At 37.5% G+C, this 22,021-nt stretch overlaps 1 protein-coding gene across 11 annotated transcripts in view; it reads right to left on the reverse strand.

The window, feature by feature from the left end:
• The window catches only part of ERICH2 (glutamate rich 2), a 34,377-nt gene that overhangs the window by 7,110 nt on the left and 5,246 nt on the right, over positions 1 to 22,021 (reverse strand). For 3 of the 11 annotated variants that reach the window (XM_043894466.1, XM_043894470.1, XM_043894469.1), the window contains 3 exons: positions 16,369 to 16,399; positions 4,779 to 4,963; positions 531 to 588 (listed from right to left, as the gene is read on the reverse strand). In XM_043894466.1, coding sequence (XP_043750401.1) covers positions 531 to 588; positions 4,779 to 4,958 — 238 coding nt within the window. In that variant the 5' untranslated portion in view covers positions 4,959 to 4,963; positions 16,369 to 16,399. Of the gene's footprint in view, positions 1 to 530; positions 589 to 4,778; positions 4,964 to 8,583; positions 8,730 to 15,527; positions 15,565 to 15,789; positions 15,839 to 16,368; positions 16,400 to 22,021 lie in introns of those variants that run through there. The other 8 variants (XM_043894460.1, XM_043894461.1, XM_043894471.1 and 5 more) reach the window with 6 other exon arrangements.

The raw sequence follows: 22,021 nt of genomic DNA on the forward strand, positions 1-22,021 counted from the left end.
CTGGAGGAGGAAATGGCAACCCACTACAGTATTCTCGCCTGAAAAATCCCATGGACAGAGGAGCCTGGCAGGTAGGTAACTCAAATATTTGTGGAATAACTGCAAGCTAAAGAAGGCTTCTGAAGTCGCTCAGTCGTGTCCGACTCTTTGCGACCCCATGGACTGAGGCCCACCAGGCTCCTCCATCCACGGGCGCACAAAGAGTCGGACAAGACTGAGCGACTTCACTTCTAAGGAAGGCTTGTTTTACTACATGACATTTCTTTGAAACTAAAGACATATGTTACTAACCCATTGTCATGAAGCTGATGATTTTGACATACCTTCTAATGGCATCCTTGTCAGGTTATCCCACTCAAAGTTACTCTAGAACTCTAACTTAGTCCTTAGACCAATTTTTACTATCAAGGATTCACCGAGACACTATGAGGGAATTCACTAGCTGTATGATAATCAAACCATCTTACATATTAGGTAGTGTATTTAGAAACAAAGAGAAGACTGGGAAAAGAGAAGTATTTTGTACTTACTCATCTGACATAATTTTTTTGCCAGATGGTAGTCGTGGCCCATTTCTGCTCTCAGGAACTGGAAAACATTAAGAAATTCTTCAGCTGTGCAGTTTTACAGAGAATTTAAATGTCAGTTATAAAGTCCCTAGAAAATATTCCATTAATGATTAACTCTTTTGCTTTTAACTTTTATACATGTTTTTTCAGGAGTGAGTCTGTAATCAATCAGTTAGTGAAGAATATTTAAGCACTTCTAAAGGGCCACGGAGTAAGGATCTCACCTCTGTTTTACCACAGCCACACTGTGCACACACTACCGAACAATCTGAGAATACTTTGATTCAACTGGCAAAGACACGAACACTTTAATATCCCTTACGTTCAGATACAGCTTGTATTAGTCCATAATTATATGTATGCATAATTACATGCATAATTATTAGTCCATAAAAGTGAACTTAGTCCATAATTATATGACAATACAATGATGTATTTTCAATATTTTCCAATATTGATTGTTCTTATCGCATCTGTTTTTCCTTTTACTATTTTATTGTATTTTTTTGGTATAAAGTAACATATTAAAAAATTTTTCTTAATTGAAGGATAATTGGTTTACAGAATTTTATGGTTTTCTGTCATACATTGAAAAAAATCGGCCATAGGTATATCCCTCCCTCCCAGGCTTCCTTCCCACATCCCTCCCCACCCCACCCTTCAGCCTGTCATAGAGCCCCTTTTGAGTTTCCTGAGTAATACAGCAAATTCCCATTGGCTATCTGTTTTACATATAGTATTGTAAATTTCTATGTTACTCTCTCAATACATCTCCCCTTCTCCCTCCTCTCCTCCTACCTCGTGCATAGGTCTGTTTTCTATGTCTGTTTCTCCATTGCTGCTCTGAAAATAAATTCATCAGTGCCATCTCTTCAGATTCCATATATACGTGTCAGTATATGATATTTATATTTTGCTTTCTGACTTCTTCACTCTGTATAATAGGCTCTAGTTTTGTCCACCTCATTAGAAGATTCAAATGTGTTCTTTTTATGGCTGAGTAGTATTCCATTGTATATATGTGCCACAGCTGCTTTATCCATTCATCTATCAATGGACATCGAGGTTGCTTCCATGTTCTAGCTATTGTAAAGAGTGCTGCAGTGAACACTGGGGCACATGTGTCTTTTTCAGTTTTGATTTCCTCAGGATATATGCCTAGGAGTGGGATTGCTGGGTCATATGGTGGTTTTATTCCCAGCTTTTTAAGGAGTCTCTCCATACCGTCTTCCGTAGTGGCTGTATTAGTTTACATTCCCACCAGCAATGCAAGACTGTTCCCTTTTCTCCACACCCTCTCCAGCATTCATTATTTGTAGTCTTTTTGGTGATGGCCATTCTGACTGGTGTGAGGTGGTATCTCACTGTAGTTTTGATTTGCATTTCTCTGATAATGAGTGATGTTGAGCATCTCTTCATGTGCCTGTTAGCCATCTGTATGTCTTTTTTGGAGAAATGTCTCAGGTCCCTTTCCCACTTTGGTTGCTTGCTTTTCTGATATTGAGTTGTATAAGCTGCTTGTATATTTTGGAAATTAATTCTTTATCAGTTGTTTCCCTTGCTATTATTTTCTCCCATTCTGAGGGTTGTCTTTTCACTTCGTTTGTAGTTTCCCTTGCTGTGCAAAAGCTTTTAAGTTTAATTAGGTTCCACCTGTTTATTTTTGCTTTTATTTCCATTACTCTAGAAGGTGGGTCATAGAAGATCTTGCTTTATGTCACTGAGTGTTCTGCCTATGTTCTTCTCTAACAGTTTAATAGTTTCTGGTCTTACATTCAGGTCTAACCCATTTTGAATTTATCTTTGTGTATGGTGTTAGGTAGTGATGTGATTTCATTCTTTTGCACAGAGCTGTCCAGTTTTCCCAGCACCACTTATTGAAGAGGCTGTCTTTGTCCCATTGTATATTCTTGCCTCTTTTGTCAAAAATAAGGTACCCATAGGTGTGTGTGTTTATCTCTGGGATCTCTATCTCGTTCCATTGGTCTGTATTTCTGTTTTTGTAACACATACTTTTCTATGTGTTATAAATTTTTTTCTTTTCTTATTTATTGGGGTATAGTTGCTTTACAGTGTTAAACAAACTGCTATACAACAAACTGAATCAGTTATATGTATACATATATCCCCTTCCTCTTGGACCGCCCTCCACCTCTTTATCCCATCCCATCCCATCCCTCTAGGTCACCACAGAGCACCAGGCTGAGCTCTGTGTGATGTACAGTAGGTTCCCACTAGCCATATGTCTTATGCATGGTAGTATGTATATGTCAATTCCAGCCTCCCAATTCACCCCAACCCCTCTTCCTCACTGTGTCCACAGGTCCGTTCTCTGCATCTGCAGCTCTATTCCTGCCCTGCAAATAGGTTCATCTGTTGCATGTAGGAAATTTAAATGCTAAATAAACACACCCTGTCCCCAGTTAAACAGCATCTGTATTTTTACCATCCAGAGAATTTTTTTTCTAGATAATTTTATTTATTTTGGGGGGCTGTGTTGGGTCTTTGGTGCTACACGAGCTTTTCTCTAGTTGTAGTGAGTGGAGGCTACTCTCTAGCTGCGGTGCGCGGGCTTCTCATTGCGACAGCTCTTGTTGGCTGGTCACAGGCTCCATAGAGCGTGGGCCTCAGTAGTTGTGGCACGTGGGCTAAGTAATTGCGGCACATGGACTCTAGAGCTCAGGCTCAAGAGTTGTGGTGCACCAGCTTAGCTGCTCTGTGGCATGTGGGATCTTCCTGGACCAGGGATTGAACCTGTGTCTCCTGCAACAGCAGGTGGCTTCTTTATCACTAAGCCACCAGGGAAGCCCACAGAGATGTTTGTTTTAAACATCTCCATGTACATCATTTTAGTATTTTTTTTCCATAAAGGAACACATATATATTTACAAAAACTAAGATTATTCAGTAACTTATAAAAAATATACCACATATCATGATCATCTTCTCCCCATGGAATTAAACATTATTAACATATTTTTTTACTTACTTAGGCTCCCTAATTCACCAATCTTCCATTATTATTTGGATAGCTTTTATTAAAAAAAAGGACACTAGACTTGGGGGACTGTTCTTGCTTATGTGTGACATTCTGAACTATTTACATGTACACTAGGCTTACATGTAGGAATTCATTTGGTAAACAAATCAAGAAGGCAATCCTGGCATAGGAAACAGCATTAGCAAAACATAGGAAACAGCAAAAGCATGGAGGCCTGAAATGTCACATGCAAAAACTGTTCACAAATGTTTACTCATAATTCTATGGAGGACAAAACAGTTTTACCTCACATGTTGTGGTATCAGAGTCTAACTTTTATTAATATTACACAACTTCACGTATACAGGAAGAACTTCGTAACAGTGCAGTTTCATTTCCCCCCTTCTCATCCTTTGTATTATTGTTGTCACATGTTTTACTTGTACATAGTGAGTCCCTTGCTTTATCTGGGCTATAATTATACCTATGTTAGACCACCCAATAGTCTCCCCAAAGTCACTGATGGCCCTTTGTTTCCCTATGTATTTTATTTGAGAAATTTCTAAGGCTATGTGTTCAAGTTCATGGTTTCTTCTCTGCTGTTACAATCTGTCCCCCTTCTTACACCCTCTGTACATGTGTGATATACACATACAATGCTATGTCCTATGCCAGGAATGCCATTTTGTTTACCAAATGAGCTCCTACATGTCCCTCCTCCTTTCACTTTCTAAGATTCCGCTCTTGTCTTTTCCTCTTAATCCTTCCTTTACCCCCTTGTTTCTCCTGCTTCATTTCTCAATTACAGGACTGCCTGTTCCCAGAGAATTTTATGAACATCTCTACTGGCACATATTATAAATTGCATTAGATAACATAGTGTTTGTTAGTTCTCAAGGGTAAAGACATGTCTTTCTTATTTATCTCTAAATATCCCAAGTAACTAGCGTGGTACCCAGTAAGTAGAAAGTTTTTCTAAAAGAGGTCTTTGGAGAGTTTTATGACAAAACTTCTCTTATGCCTGTTTCTGGCTTTACCAGAATAATCTGAGTCACTGCCAAAATATTCTCTCATCTCTACCCTCATGAAAGTAGTAACAAAGATGAGTAATCAGGTAAGCATCTGTGTGTGGGCAAGGATGTTTTAACTATTTTTTTAGTCTTCAAGGCTATATACTATTTAGCTATTTTAATATTTTTAAGTTTTTGAGTTATAGAAGCAAAACTTACTTCTGTCATTAACTCTAATGGGGCATGAGTATCCTTATTAGGGTTGCTGTCTTCCTCCTTATCTTCATCACTGGTATCCTCACCATCATCATCTGTTGATTCAGACAACTTATCATCGATATCCTCAGGGCAATGTTCATTATTTTTCTCCCGCTCTGCAATGACTACATTTTTGCTCATTTCACCTAAAACAATATATATAATTTAGTAAATATTGAAACATATTCATAAATTTAAAATGGTCACTCCTAAATTATAATGTAGCAAGTGCACATGTTACTATGTGTTCTCCTGTCCTGGATTTTTTTTTTTTTCATGACTAAACAGCACTGCAATAAACTTACCTGATTTCCATTTCCCCAAAAAAGGTAAAAAAACTGCTAAGTGAAAGAGGAAAATATACAAACTGATAATACTGGGCTGATGTTAGTGTTAACTGTTTGGTGCTTGAAACTGTAATAAATGGAAACCGTTTTGTTTATAAAGAATATAATTTTAAGAAAAAAATTCTCTTTTATCCATAGAAATATATTTCTTAAATTATTCTTATAGGAATATAAATGTAAAATAAAGACCTTGGGAAGTAAAAGTAAGACTAGAGAGGCTGAAAAGTAATTCTTCTTAGGCAGATAGTCACTGTGCGGATACTTGAGAATAAAATTGTCCCTCTCCCTGGACACACACACACACACACACACAAATCAGATATATGTGATGTGTTCTAGATATGACTAGAGGTTATATAACATTATTAATGATTTTTCTTAATGTCAACTCATAGATAACTGAAAAATAAAACATAAGCACTACTCTGACTACCCATTCAATGTGTGGCGCTATACTGAGCCCCACGAACACTAAAATGTACATCACTGATCTCAGGGTACTCACTCACTCTCTAACTGGGGAGTCAGAAACATAATGGATAACTGTAAAACAATATGGCAGTCCAGTGAGAGAGCCGTGTACCGGGTACATGAAACAACACAGTAAAGAGGAGACACCCATTCCGGTCTGAATGGATCAGTTTTTCCAAGGAGAGGGGACAGCATGAACCAGTACACAAACAATGCGTGTGGAGCTAACACTTTGATGTGCTTATTATGGGTCAAAGTTGAGGCTGAAATGGTGACAGATGTGGCCAGAGGGGTACAAGCTGGATAATGGATTCTAGTGGGCCAGGAGTCTTGGAGTCAGAACTTTATCCTAACAATGAAGGGGCTAGTCATGAAAGATTTAAGTAGGGAAACAAGTATGATAAATTTTTAATTTCTGAAGGAACTCTTGGAGAGCAGGGTAGAAACTGTATTTGAGGGCAGACTGAAAAAAAAAAAAAAAGACAAAAAGAGCAGGGAGAGAGGTGGTTAGGAAAAAAAAACCACCTTTAAAAAGTCTAGGTAACATTCTGGAAGGGGAGTGAGATGGGGAAACCATAAAATCTTTCAGTCTTTTGTCATTACCCTCAGAAAGGCTGTGACAAAATGAAACACCACATTTTCTCAAGTCTTAGAGGAGTCAGAGATGTTTGAAGATTCCAGGATTCTGTACAGATTCCCAGCAGTAACTTTACTGAATAAAACTGTGGAAGAGGGAACTTGCGGAGTCCCACTTCTTACTTTGTTTCTTTATTTTGCATTCAGAGGCCTTATAGCTGTTAAAAAGCCAGCTCAAAATGAATTCTAATAATGGGAATTTTCTAAGCAGTTTTCAGACTGCATTTACTGACAGCTCACAATAACCCTTGCTGTTTGACTACAAATATGCCAAAAGACAGCAAAAACTAGAAAATATTATTCTCAGGAACAAAATCCCCAAACAGACTCAATGGTTGTGTATATAAGTGTGTATGTCTTGCTCTTCATCTAAATTGGGGAAGACAATCTTACATATTGGTTAAGAAGAAAAGTTGTTTCCTGAAATTCATTAACTAACTAAATTATGCTTATTCTTAGAAAATACATGTTGACTTAGGGTAAAGGATCATGAGATCTTTACCCCTTAAATCAACAGTTGCTTGTATATGAAGGGTTACTGGAGTATTTATACTATTTCTGCTCATTTCTATAAGCTGAAATATTTCAAAAGAAAACATTTAAAAAAAAGTCCAGGTGAAAAAGATGGTTGATGGCACACTGTTAAAACAGGGATAGAGGAGGACAGATATTAGAGAAATATTTAAGAGGTAAAATCTCCATGGCAGACATTTTCCGAATTTTAGTAATTCTTATAACACTTTATCCATTTTGCCATATGAAAGTAAGCTATACTATTTACTTAGTATCTTTTTTTACTCTACCTTTTTAACTTAGGAAATTTTGCTAGATCATAAAAATTATTGGGAAGCAGTGGTTAAGATTCCGTACTGCCAATGCAGAGGGCACAGGTTGGAATCCTGGTCAGAAAACTAAGATCCCACATGTCATGCTGTATGACCAAAAGATAACAAAAGTAAATAAAAAATTTAAAAAATTATACCCAAAATTGACAGAGGTATTAATAAAAGATAGAACAATCACAGCAAATATTATGTCATTACTCTTCTGAATACTACATATTAAATTATTTAATTCTGTCAACATCTCAATGAGGTATGTACTGTTTCTATCCCATTTGTAGATGAAACTGAGAGACAGGAGACAGGTTAAATAACTCACCCAACTTACCACCACTAATTAAGGTAGATCTGGGAGTCAGTTTGCCTCCAGAGTCCATATTCTTAACCACGTTCTTATTTTTTTTCTAATACACATTAAAATATACTACTATTGTAAAAAGTTTACCCTGTGTTTCCTAAAATTATCTCTTTGGGAAACACTATTGAGCTTGCCAACTCTTGCTCTGCAGATGAATTTCACAGTTTCAACCTGAACTTGTGCTACATCATCCCCTGCTTTTAGAATTCTGAGTGTGTGGGAAGTCTTGTGCGATGTGTTCTTTGATGGGGTGTGGCCATGAGCTCCTTTAAATATGTAGAAACACTGCTGTTAGAAGGAAGAAAATAAGGAAACCCAGGAAAGGTTGACAGAAGACAATGTTAAGAAAAATCAGGCTCTGCCCCTCCAAAGAAAAAGTTGGGAAAACTCCTCATTCCAAGCAAAAGATAACATCCTCAAAAGAGATACCCAGAGTGTGATGCCTGGGCTCTTCAGGCCATCTACCTGTTTCCTTTACAGTCTCCGCCGGCTCAAAACCACTCTAACCTTACAGTGTGTACCCAGCTGGTTCACAGACTCAACACACTGGTGTCATCAGAGATGGTCATAATAGGGAATTAAGAACTTCATGTGATGTCACAGGGGCTCATTGAATTCACAAACACTGAGGATCATGAGAGAGGCTCCCTGATCCCCAGATTGAAGGTAGTCCTCCCTCTGCCATTTACATTATAGTACCCAGCCCAACCTGTCTTTGTCTTATTTGTTTGTATTATTATTACTTAATAGTTGGCTATCTATGTGAACCTCATAGGGGCAAGCATCTTTCCTTTTGATAACTATTATACCCACAGCTTCCAAACAAGTGTCTGGCACTCAGTTAACCACTGTTGAATGACTGGAACTTGTTATTGCTTTCACAGGTGTTTCAATCCATTCTAAACTTTAATATTCTATCGTTATCATTTTATGTAATATACACCCCTGGATCACACCTGACTGCATATCAGAATCATCCCATACATGAGTTTGAAAAATTACTGATTCCTAAGACCTGCCCCAGACTTACAAGTTGTCAACATCCCAAAGGTCCTAAAGAAGGAAGGCTGAAATAGAAGCTACAGTTACTCAAATAAAATAAATGTTATTACCTGTGCTTTCTTTTAAGAAGGAAGATGACCATAGCTTAGATTGTAGATTTGTTTCTATTTCTTTGTTTGAAATACTCTTTGAAGATATTCTATTTTTAGTATTTGAAGAGATTTTATTTTCAATAGTTTTTGAAGAAACTTCCTTCCTAGATGTTAAAGTATATAGTTAAAAAATATTTTTCTAGGTTACAATTCTGTTAAAGGTTCTATATGGGTTCATACATAAACACACATTTAATATAAACATACAGTATATCAATAATAAATAGCTAAAATGCAGTATCTTCTTTGTGGAAAAGCATTAAAAATAAGTTTTACTAATGTTTAAAATTCTGTTTCTACCAGGCATTTATCATCGTGTAATGATTCTTAGAATCTTTTCAGAGTTAATAGAGAACATATAAGCAATCCATTATATGAATGTCCCTGGCATATCATTACGACATGGTGACATAAAACTATTTAAGGAATACTAGACTTTGGGTGTTTTTTTTGAGTCAGTTCTTACCACTGTTAAATGTTTATGTTTAGAGTCCAATGCTAATATTAACCCTTGCTCACAATATGAAGGAACCTGTTTTTTTAATTAAATGGCTGAAATAAAGATGGGTTAATTTTCTCTTTTAGCCTTTAAGTCTGAAACCTCATGTCAACAGATAACGTATTGAGACAGAGGATTTTTGTGTGGTACACTGACAGGCACCAATGCTGGTGGAAAAACAACCCATGTTCATTTTTTATGGTCTTAAGATCATTTTAGTATGTCTTCTTTACTGAGTTTAAAAAATTCAACTTCTACTTTGCATGACAAGATATAAAAAGGTGTAAAGTATTATTTTTTCCCCTAAAGTTATGATGGCTCTGTTTTATCCCCATTGAAATATGACTCAATAACATTAGTAGTTAAGTTAGTGGTTTTGCACAGTGATTTAGCAAATAGGCTGAACAGCTTCTTACATTCCTAATACTATGGGAGGGAATGGAACCTTTACTTCCCCAATATATGTTGCTAGAGCAAAACCCCTCTCTGGTGATAAAAAATGCACAGCAAAGAAGATTTACAGTTGCTCTTCTTCTGCCCTCCTTGATTTTCTAATTGTGAAAGGAGACATCAAAGAAGAAACCCTACATGTAAAAAGTTGAGGAGTCACTTAAGTATTCAGTTTCTAGCATGACAGAATCCTATTATGCCAAAGGTCACCACAAATGATTACTGGAATTCATATGCTTTAATATCTATTCCTTTTATCTATGAAAGGAGGGCTTTTCTCTAGATTAGATATACTGCCTTTTTATTATTACAGAATTTCATTGAATTTAAGAGCATCTATTTCTTTTTTAAAAAAGATTAAACTATAGTTGGTTCACAATACTGTTAGTTTCAGGAGTACAGCAAAGTGGTTCAGTTTAATATATGTGTGTGTATACATATATATTCTTTTTCATATTTTTTCCATTAAAGTTTATTACAGGATATTGAATATAGTTCCTCGTGCTATACAGTAAATCCCTGCTGTTTATCTGTTTTATATATAGCGGTGTTTATCTGTTAATCCCATACCCCTCCATTTATCCCTTCCTTCTTTCCCCTTTGGCAACCATAAATTTGTTTTCTGTGTCTGTGAGTTTGTTTCTGTTTGGTAAATAAGTCCATTTGTATTAATTTTTAGATCCCACACATAAGTGATCTCATAGGATATTTGCCTTTATGTCTGATTTCCTTCACTTAGTATGATAACCTCTAGGTCCAGCCAAAGATACCACCTATTTATTCTAAGACATACTAATATTCAAGAAAGAAAAGCACTGCCAGCATAAGATGCCCATCAAATGTAAGAAATGTTACAGTATGAAGACACTCTGCGCGCTTCAGAATCTGTGAAATATTGTACTTAGATATTCACAAGGTTACATCCCTAAAGAGGGGAATTTAGCTAATCTAGTTCTGAATATTTGAATAGTATGAAATGCCTTTAATGATTTTAATGACAGAACATGGAGGAAGCCTGAATAAAAAGGGTATTACTCTTTGGAAGCAGTGAACATGCCATAAAAACACACATGAAAAGGGGCCAAAGGATCGATGGTAAAATATGAATTCCTCTTCTGCTCACTTTCTTATAAACAGTCTTTCTTATACACAGTTTCAAAGAAGAGGCCCAGACTCTAACCTCCTCTTCAACTACAATTTGTTGACTTCATCTGAGAAAGTGACTTATGGCAACATTGCCTCTAACCAATTAACATAAACAGATAACCACTATACTCTAAAAGATCTAGTTTCTTTAAATACAGTTACAGTTGAGGAAAGATTAAAATTATTACTTTTTGGAAGACGGAAAGTATTTAATTTAGTATCTACTAAGGTTAGACAGTCAAGTTAAATATCCCACTGGAACGTATTTATGCTAGACAGCAGATAATCCAGGTTTTACAATTAATTAGTATGCTAAGTACATTAAATGTCCTCAAGTTTCTACTGGAATTAATAATTCTTTAAAGTTCATATTTTAAACTTTGTTTTAAAATTATTTATATTTATCAAATTATTTATATTTATATTCAGAGTGCCTGAAGAACTATGGACAGAGGTTCGTGACATTGTACAGGAGGCAGTGATCAAGACCATCCCCAAGAAAAAGAAATGCAAAAAGGCAAAATGGTTGTCTGAGAAGGCCTTACAAATAGCTGTGAAAAGAACAGAAGCAAAAGGCAAAGGAGAAAAGGAAAGATATACCCATTTCAATGCAGAGTTCCAAAGAATCGCAAGGAGAGATAAGAAAGCCTTCCTCAGTGATCAGTGCAAAGAAATAGAGGAAAACAATAGAATGGGGAAGACTAGAGATCTCTTCAAGAAAATTAGAGATACCAAGGGAACATTTCATACAAAGATGGGCACAATAAAGACAGAAATGGTATGGACCTAACAGAAGCAGAAGATATTACGAAGAGGTGGCAAGAATACACAGAAGAACTACACAAAAAAGATCTTCATGATCCAGATAATCATGATGGTGTGATCACTCACCTAGAGCCAGACATCCTGGAATGTGAAGTTAAGTGGGCCTTAGAAAGTATCACTATGAACAAAGCTAGTTGAGGTGATAGAATTCCAGTTGAGCTATTTCAAATCCTAAAAGATGATGCTGTGAAAGTGCTGCATTCAATATGCTAGCAAATTTGGAAAACTCAGCAGTGGCCACAGGACTGGAAAAGGTCAGTTTTCACTCCAATCCCAAAGAAAGGCAATGCCAAAGAATGCTCAAACTACCACACAATTGCACTCATCTCACCCGCTAGCAAAGTAATGCTCAAAATTCTCCAAGCCAGGCTTCAACAGTATGTGAACTATGAACTTCCAGATATTCAAGCTGGATTGAGAACTGGCAAAGGAACCAGAGATCAAATTGTCAACATAGAAATCATCGAAAAAGCAAGAGAGTTCCAGAAAAACATCTACTTCTGCTTTATTGACTATGCCAAAGCCTTTGACTGTGTGGACCACAAACTGTGGAAAATTCTTCAAGAGTTGGGAATACCAGACCACCTTACCTGCCTCCTGAGAAATCTGTATGCAGATCAAGAAGCAACAGTTAGAACTGGACATGGAACAACAGACTGGTTGGTTCCAAATTGGGAAAGGAGTACATCAAGGCTGTATATTGTCACTCTATTATTTAACTTATATGCAGAGTACATCATGCTAAATGCTGGGCTGGATGAAGCCCAAGCTAGAATCAAGATTGCTGGGAGAAATATCAATAACCTCAGATATGCAGATGACACCACCTTTATGGCAGAAAGCAAAGAACTAAAGAGCCTCTTGACGAAAGTGAAAGAGGAGAGTGAAAAAGTTGGCTTAAAACTCAACATTCAGAAAATTAAGATCATGGCATCTGGTCCCATCACTTCATGGCAAATAGGTGGGGAAACAGTGACAGACTTAATTTTTTGGGGTTCCAAAATCACTGCAGATGGTGACTGCAGTCTTGCTCCTTGGAAGAAAAGCTATGACCAACCTAGACAGCATATTAAAAAGCAAAGACATTACTCTGCCAACAAAGGTCCATCTAGTCAAAGCTATGGTTTTTCCAGTAGTCATATATGGATGTGAGAGTTGAACTATAAAGAAAGCTGAGCACTGAAGAATTGATGCTTTTGAACTGCCGTGTTGGAGAAGACTATTGAGATCTGCAAGGAGATCCAACCAGTCCATTCTAAAGGAAATCAGTCCTGAATATTCATTGGAGGGACTGATGCTGAAGCTGAAACTCCAACACTTTGGCCACCTGATGTGAAGAGCAGACTCACTTGAAAAGACCTTGATGCTTGGAAAGACTGAAGGTGAGGAGAAGGGGACAAGAGAGGATGAGATGGTTGGATGGCATCACTGACTCAATGGACACGAGTTTGAATAAGCTCCGGGAGTTGGTGATGGACAGGGAGGCCTGGTGTGCTGCAGTCCATGGGGTCGCACAGAGTTGGACACGACTGAAGTGACTTAGCAGCTGCAGCAAAAGTCTGTGAGGTATAAATTTTGCTTGCTAATCTTGGTCTGTGTCTAAAGAGGCATTTACTTAAAGAGTAAAAATGGGAATAAAACAATGTGTCATACATTTTATAAAAGATAAAATATGATTATGGAATAACCTATAGATAATATTTTATCAACCTCAATGAGTTGAGTTCTGTGAGTTTCCTTTAGCCATTTTCCCCACACATCTATGAACTTGAAAGCTTGACCAAAAAATCCAACAGATAGAAGGTCCACCATCTATAAGACTTTATCCAGCATTAAAGATACACTTTACTTTTACTGCTGAAAATGGTTTGTTAATTAAGTGCCATTTGTTGGGTAGACAAAATCTCTGACATACGGGATCCATGAGGAAAAAAGGAAATGAGTTATTTGGCCTCTGTGTACAGAGAACTGTGAAACTCTTGGTTTATGAAAGTTCACACACTGCTTGTGGCCCAGATCAGAATGAAAACTCAATCAGAAGATTAAGGCAAATAACTGATGGGGAAAGAAAACGCCTAGATTTCCCTAATCCAACCTGGATAGAACCTTTCACGAAATTCCACTTGCCAGTCAGACTGTGAAGCTGGAAAGAGGGTGGGGAGTGGAATGCAGGCTATGCTGAGAAAATCCATCAACTCTCTAGGTCAGTCACACTGTTCCTCAGCACAGGTCCCCCTTGGTTTTCTGTGTTCCTACTTGATCTTTTACTTTCTTTTCTCCAGAACTGGCTCTGTTTATCTTACTCTCGGTGAGACTGGGCTTCCCCTGTGGCTCAGATGGTAAAGAATCTGCTTGGGTAAGGTAGCTGAGGTACAAAGCCATGCACCTATGAAGCTTACTGGCTATCTACCTATCCCTCCTTCTCCCCTACTCCAAATAATAACCAAACCAAACCTAAACTCTTCTCTGCAAGTGAAGTTAACAGAACATGATCATACTGCTCTTGCAAAAAGTAGTTTGATAACCAGATGCAATTATTAATGAAATCAAGAAAACTGGCAGCCACTTGGGCTTTCCAGGTGGCGCAGCGCTATAGAATCCTCCTGACAATGCAGGAGATGTGGGTTTGATCCCTGGGTTGGGAAGATCCCCTCGAGTAGGAAATGGCAACCCCAGAATTCTTGCCTGAAAAATTCCAGGACAGAGGAGCCTGGTGGGCTCCAGTCCATGGGGCTGCAAAGAGTCAGACACACCTGAGCACACATGCACACTGCTTTTCTTTCTTGGCCCAGACTGCATCTGATTTACCCCTGGGGTTTAACTACCTCTGGATATGGGTTACCTCTTGCTCCAGTTCCAGCATTGCTTATCACAGTCTATGAACACTGGGGTTCATAGACACAATATTTATTTTCATTAATAGCTACTAACTCTCATTATTATTAAAGGTATATCATATTTCCCTCAAAGACTACTAAAATTTTCTTAGATTTTTTATTTAAACCTTTTCAACCATATAATAGGATACATAATATATAATTACATTTAGATTAATATAGTTAATGGGGCACTTATCTTTTCCTTGTTGTCTATAACATTTACTCTGAAATAAGCACAGAATCTGTCATTGATCTGTAATATATTACCTTCTCTTTAATATAAAAACACATATTTACTACACAATTTGCAAAAGTCAAAGTGAACCCTAATTTTAATTTTCAGCTCTGACAGTATATAAGTTAAAACATATATGGTATAAGGTATATTTTTCCCAGCCAATAATATTCAGAATAATTCAAAATAATTTTGATTTGAATAGAATTCTACTAGAAGCTCACTACCAATTTGTCAATAATTGAACCCTATGAATGTGTTTTATGATCAACTTTCAAAATGCAATTTTTCATGGAATAAATAATTTTTTTTCAGTAGATAGATGATTATGTCAGGAAATAATGGACTCTGATGGTTTACCAGAATCAGTGCCTTGAACAAAGCAGGTACTTAATATTCAGCTACTAAATTGAAACTGGACTATGATTTTTTCAACACCAATCTCTTCAACTAGTTGGGGTGATTATTTTCCTTATTTAGTAGTAATTGTTCTTCTCATAGTAAATAAAAATCTGATTTTAAGGTAAATATTCCTTTAAAATGATATTCTCAAAGAAACAAGCAAGTATCAAAGTGAAACAAGAATGAGCAATGAAAGTTAAGTAAGTAAAATACAGAATACTTGGTGTTTAAGCAGTTGAGAAGTAGGTTTGAATATTATCTATACCCCTACATTTTTATCAAAATTCATTTTTCATTTTAAATATCCTCTTATCTAAGAAACAGTTGCTTTGACTGAAGTAAAAGCTAAGTGCTAATCCATGCATTTCTGGCCTTTCAAATTTAATTGGGTGACAAATGACTGCATTATCTACTTCTAATTGCTTAAAAGGCATGATCAGATGCTCAACGAGAGACATCTTCTTACTCTGACATTCCTTCATTTGGTTCAATCATCACTTTTTCTGAAAGAGAAGAAAAAAAACTCAACCCAGTATTTTATCAATAGTGATGTTCTTAATAGAAATTCCTGACTGGTGAATATTTAGGCATTGTTTGAGTGACAGGCAGTATAATAAAGGATTTAATTGCTAACTCAACCACACTCAACCATTCCTATAGACTATCTTCTTAATATTTAGGACAAAAGGGTGATCAAATATATTCTTTTAAAGTAATAAATCATTTACCCTTTGGATCAAACATTAGCAATCTGCCATTCTGTCTATCTTTTGGTGCCTATGAGAGAAGCAGAAATAAAAACTAGCATTATCAATATTATTTTAGCTTGAGGCACTTGAATAATTTATTCACAGCCTTGATATGAACATTTTTATTATCTAGGCTAAAATATAGGGGGCTTCCTGATAATTCAGTTGGTAAAGAATCCACCTGCAATGCAGGAGACCCTGGTTTGATTCCTGGGTCAGGAAGATCCATCCACTGGAGAATGGATAGGCTACCCACTCCAATATTCTTGGGCTTCCCTTGTGGCTCAGTTGGTAAAGAATCTGCCTGCAATGTGGGAGACCTGGGTTTGATCCCTGGGTTGGGAAGATCTCCTGGAGAAAGGAACCTACTCCAGTATTCTGGCCTGGAGTATTCCATGGACTACAGTCCATGGGGTTGCAAAGAGTCAGACATGACTAAGCGACTTTCACTTTCAGGCTAAAATATAATTTTATACTAAAGTCAATTATTCCAAAACTATATAAATTGATGGTAAGAAAGAATTAAAGCATCCTAAAAATTAGTTTCTATAGTCTTACCTTTACAGCATCTGTCCTGTCTAGATGATTCCTGCAAAAAACCAAAATATTTACTCTGTAAGTCTTTAAACATTTTTATAAACTTGGAATATAAATAAAACAGAATGCACAACTCAGTCTGTCAGCAGGGCAGTAAGCATGTATTTTGGTATTGTTTTTAGTAGTATTATTTTCATACTAAGTGAAAAACATTATTCCTCTGGATTATAAAATCTGATTTTAAAAAAGCATAAAGAAATTAAAGCTTCCTCTTCCCATTTCACCTTGAAATGAAGTGAAAGTTGCTCAGTCATGTCTGACTCTTTGCAACCCCACGTACTATACAATCCATAGAATTCTCCATGCCAGAATATTGGAGTAGGTTCCTTTCTCCACGGGATCTTCCCAACCCAGGGATTGAACCCAGGTCTCCTGCATTGTAGACAGATTCTTTACCAGCTGAGCCACAAGGGAAGCCCAAGAATACTAGAGTGGGTAGCCTATCCCTTCTCCAGTGGATGGATCTTCCCGACCCAGGAATCAAACCAGGGTCTCCTGCATTGCAGGTGGACTCTTTACCAACTGAGCTATCAGGGAAGCCCTGGAGTTTATGTAAAAAGAGCTATAGGGATAATTTTGCAAGTTAGAAAAGTGATGTACTAAATTAGCCTCTAATTATGTTACCTTTTTGGTTTTATATAACTTGGACTCTAGATCTGGATCCAAATATTGTTATGATACAGCAGGTTGAGGGTATCCCTTTCCTACTCAGTTGACCCCAGAAACCACAAATTCAGTGTGGCATGTGTTTACAACACTGCTTTCCTTTCCTACTTTAACAAAGAAAAACAACACGTAAACCAAACTACCTGCCACACTCTAGTTCATCCGTTCATCCGTGTTATGAAAAACACCTTTATAGATGTATCTTAGCCAGAACAAGTTTTTCAATGATATTTCAAGATGCAGTATTTTTAGTAAAATATTTCAAAAAACATTTAGAAATAAACCTTTGATTTTATCCAAAGATACAGTTTAAAATATAATTCTCACCTGATAAAAGTTCCCTTATGAGTTTATCAATACTTACAAGTTACAATGTTTTCTCTTGGAATGTTTTATTTTTTTAAAATTAGCCTATGTAGACTGATTTTCCTATAACTTAGTTCTTTATATATCTGAATACATTTCATTCTAATTGGAAAGAGAAAAATCAACTTTTAAGTTTTTTTTAAATTCACTTGCCCTTTCCACCCCAACAGTCCCCATATTCCAAGCCAGGCTTTAAAAATTATTAGTAGTAATATCTAGGGATTTCTGGAACATAAAATTCAGGACCAAAACTGTAGACAATAAAAAGAGAAGCTTCATTATTTTGCATTAAGTTTCTCTCTTTTTAAATGTGTCTTCCTCACACTTATTTGCACTTGCAATACTACACTTTTGCCTTAGGCACTGTGTTCTGGGGAACTCTGATCAAGCCAGACATTATATATGTTATTAATTTGATTATTCCTCTGAGAAGCTCACAGAGAGAGCCAAAGGATCTCAAAAAAGAAAGGCATCTTTTTGGGAAAACAGTTGTAGAAGACCAAGCTCTAGGATAAATGAAAGATTCTACTCTTGATTCTCTACAGCAGTGGAGCTCTGAAGCCAAAACAATGCAATAATGAACCAAGTAACATCTTAGCAAAAGAAATCTAAGGTGACCTCTCCTGAGACGTACTTACATGCCACAGATTCCCCCATCCTGTGGGTGCCCATGTGTCTGGGTCTTCCTATTGTATTCAGAGCTTTCCTTTCCCATATTAAAAAGCCAAGACATTACTTTATCAACAAAGGTCCGTCTAGTCAAGGTTATGGTTTTTCCAGTGGTCATGTATGGATGTGAGAGTTGGACTATAAAGAAGGCTGAGCACTGAAGAATTGATGATTTTGAACTGTGGTGTTGGAGAAGACTCTTGAGAGTTCTTTGGACTGCAAGGAGATTCAACCAGTCCATCCTAAAGGAGATCAGTCCTGGGTGTTCATTGGAAGGACTGATGTTGAAGCTGAAACTCCAATACTCTCACCACCTGATGCGAAGAGCTGACTCATTGGAAAAGACCCTGATGCTGGGAAAGATTGAGGGCAGGAGGAGAAGGGGACGACAGAGGATGAGATGGTTGGATGGCATCACCGACTCAATGGCCATGGGTTTGGGTGGACTCTGGGAGTTGGTGATGGACAGGGAGGCCTGGTGTGCTGCGGTTCATGGGATCACAAAGAATCGGACACGACTGAGCGACTGAACTGAATTGAACTTTCCCTTCTAGTTCTAAGGTCTTTATGGATTGCTACTTCCATCCTTTACCTGGACGAAACATCAGTGCATATAATTCACTTTCCAATTTCACCTGGAAAAGAAAGACCTAGGATGTGCAGATCCCAGCCCTTGATGGAAACCCCATCTCTGCTAGGTCTGGCTTTATTGTTACCTAGGAAATGTTCACTTAATCTCCTTTCATAAAACTGAACAAATCTTTGGGAGGCAGTATGAAATAATACTCAAGAGTTGGGCCTCTTTGGAAATAAACTCACACACCTATGGTCAATTAATCTATGACAAATGAGGCAAGACTATATTATGCAGAAAAGACAGTCTCTTCAGCAAGTGGTGTTGGGAAAGCTGGACATGTGCGTGTTAGTCGCTTAGTCATGTCCAACTCTTTGCGACCCCATGGACTGCAGCCCACCAGGTGCCTCTGTCCATGAGATTTTCCAGGCAAGGATACTGGAGTGGGTTGACATTTCCTTCTCCAGGGGATCTTCCCAACTCAGGGATCGAACCCATGTCTCCTGCACTGCAGGCAGATCCTTTACCGACTGAGCTACAAGGGAAGCCCAAAGCTGGACATACCTGCATGTAAATCAATGAAATGAGCATTCCCTCACACCAAATATGCAAATAAATTCAAACTGGTTTAAAGATCGAAGTTTAAGACGTGACATCAAAAAAAACTCCTAAAAGAAAACACAGGCAAAACTTTCTCAGACATAAACCATAGCAATATTTTCTAGGATCAGTCTCACAAGGCAAAAAAAAAAAACAAAACAAAAAACAAAAATAAACAAATGGGAACTAATCAAACTTAAAAGCTTTTGCACAGCAAGGGAAATCATAAACAAAACAAAAAGACAACCTACAGAACAGGAGAAAATGTTTGCAAACAATGTAACTTACAAGGGATTAATCTCTAAATATACAAACAGTGCATACAGCTCAATACCAAAAGCAAATAACCCAATCAAGAAATGGATGGAACATCTAAATAGACATTTCTCCAAAGAAGACATACAGATGGCCAAACACCACATGAAAAGATGCTCAACATCACTAATTATTAGAGAAATACAAATCAAAACTACAATGCGGTATCACCTCACATGGCTCAGAATGGCTGTCATCAAAAAGTCTACAAACAATACATGCTGAGAGGGTGTGGAGAATAGGGAACCCTCCTACACTGCTGGTAGGAATGCGAATTGGCACAGCAACTATGGAGAACATTAAAGAGGTTCCTTAAAAAACCAAAAATAGGACTATCATATGACCCAGCAATCCCACTCCTGGGCATATACCCAGAGAAAACCATAATTCCAAAAGATACATGCGGAGAAGGAAATGGCAACCCATCCCAGTATTCTTGCCTGGGAAATTCTGTGGACAGAGGAGCCTGGCAGGCCACAGTCCACCAGGTTGCAAAGAATCGGACATGACTGAACAAGCACTACTACTGCTATTCTGTCTCTGACAGCCTTCAAGACATGATCCCAGCACAACAAGCAGATGTCACCCCTTCTGATTGCTAAGCTTACCTGAAGCTCCACCTTCAGTCTGGAGCAGCCACCCAGGAATACACTGGGGGCCCTTCAAGTTGCTAAATGGACTCTCCCATGCACGTCCTAGGGTCTTTGTTCATCTACAGAATGGTACAGAATCTGTGTGCAGGGGGCATTCCCTCAAACACTAGGGTGCCACTAAGGATGCTGCGGGTAAAAAGGATGAAGGACACCTGATGCAAAATGGAGTCAGGGAGCCACATAGTGTGGGTTCTCATGCATTCCCACTAGTCTCAATATTCACTATCAGCAGGAAGAAAGAAGATTCCCACACACCTTAGTAACAGCAAACTGCCCACCACTTGGTGCCAACAAGAAACCACCACAACTCTGAACTCTCATTCTCCTCCAATGAGCTTTTGTTCAAAACAACCCTCCCCAGCTTCCTCCCAGAACCTAATAAAAGCCAGCCTCAAAAAAACATGCGTGCACCCCAATATTCACTGCAGTGCTATCTACAACAGCCAGGACATGGAAGCAACTTAAATGTCCATCAACAGGGGAATGGATAAAGAAGATGTGCTACATATATACAATGGAATGTCAGTCATAAAAGAGAATAAAACAATGCCATTGGTCGCAACATGGATGGACCTAGAGATTGCCATACTGAGTGAAGAAAGTCAGACATAGAAAGACAAATATCATATAATACCACTTATAAGTGATATCTAAAAAAAAAAAGAGGGTACAAATGAACTTATTTATAAAACAGAAGTAGAGTCACAAGTGTAGAAAACAAACTTGTGGTTACCAAGAGATAATGGAGGGGAGGGATAAATTGGGAGATTGGGACTGATCTATATATACTTCTATATAGAAACAGATAACTAATAAGAACCTGCTATAGAGCACTGGAATTCTACTCAATACTCTAACACCCCTAGGAGAAAAGAATCTAAACACAAGTGGATACATGTATGTACATAACTGATTCACTTTGCTGTATGCCTGAAAGCAAGACAACATTGTAAATAAACTGTACTTTAATAAAAAATTGTTTTAAATGGGCAGAAGACCTAAATAGGCATTTCTCCAAAGAAGACATACAGATGACCAACGGGCACATGAAAAGATGCTTAAAATCACTAATTATTAGAGAAATACAAATCAAAACCACAATGAGGTTCCACCTCACACTGGTCAGAATGGCTCTCATGAAAAAAATCTACAAATAATAAATGCTGGAGAGAGTGTGAAGAAAAAGGAACCCTCCGGCACTGTGGTGGGGATGTAAACTGGTGCGGGCACTATGGAAAACAGCACAGAGGGTCCTTAAAAAAAGAGTTACCATATGATCCAGCAGTCCCACTCCTGGGTATATATCAAGAAAAAAACTCTAATTTAAAAAGATACATGAACTCCAATGTTCATAGAAGCACTATTTACAAAAGCTAAGACATGGAAGCAATCAAAATGTTTATCAACAGATGAATAGATAAAGATGTGCTACATATATACAATGGAATATTACCACTCAGTCATAAAAAATGAAATAATGTCATTTGCAGCAACATAGATGGACATAGAGATAATCATACTAAGTGAAGTCAGTCGGACAAAAACATATCATATGGTACCACTTATATGTGGACTCTAAAAACATGATAAAAGCGAACTTATTTACAAAACAGAAAGAGACTCACAGACATAGAAAACAAACACGGCTACCAAAGGGGAAAGCAGGGGGAAGGATAAATTAGGAGTTTGGGATTAGCAGATACAAACTTCTATACATAAAATAAACAATAAAGCCCTACTCTAGCATAGGGAACTATAGTCAGTATTTTAT

Source organism: Cervus elaphus, chromosome 33, assembly GCF_910594005.1.
Source record: "Cervus elaphus chromosome 33, mCerEla1.1, whole genome shotgun sequence".
NCBI lineage: Eukaryota > Metazoa > Chordata > Mammalia > Artiodactyla > Cervidae > Cervus > Cervus elaphus.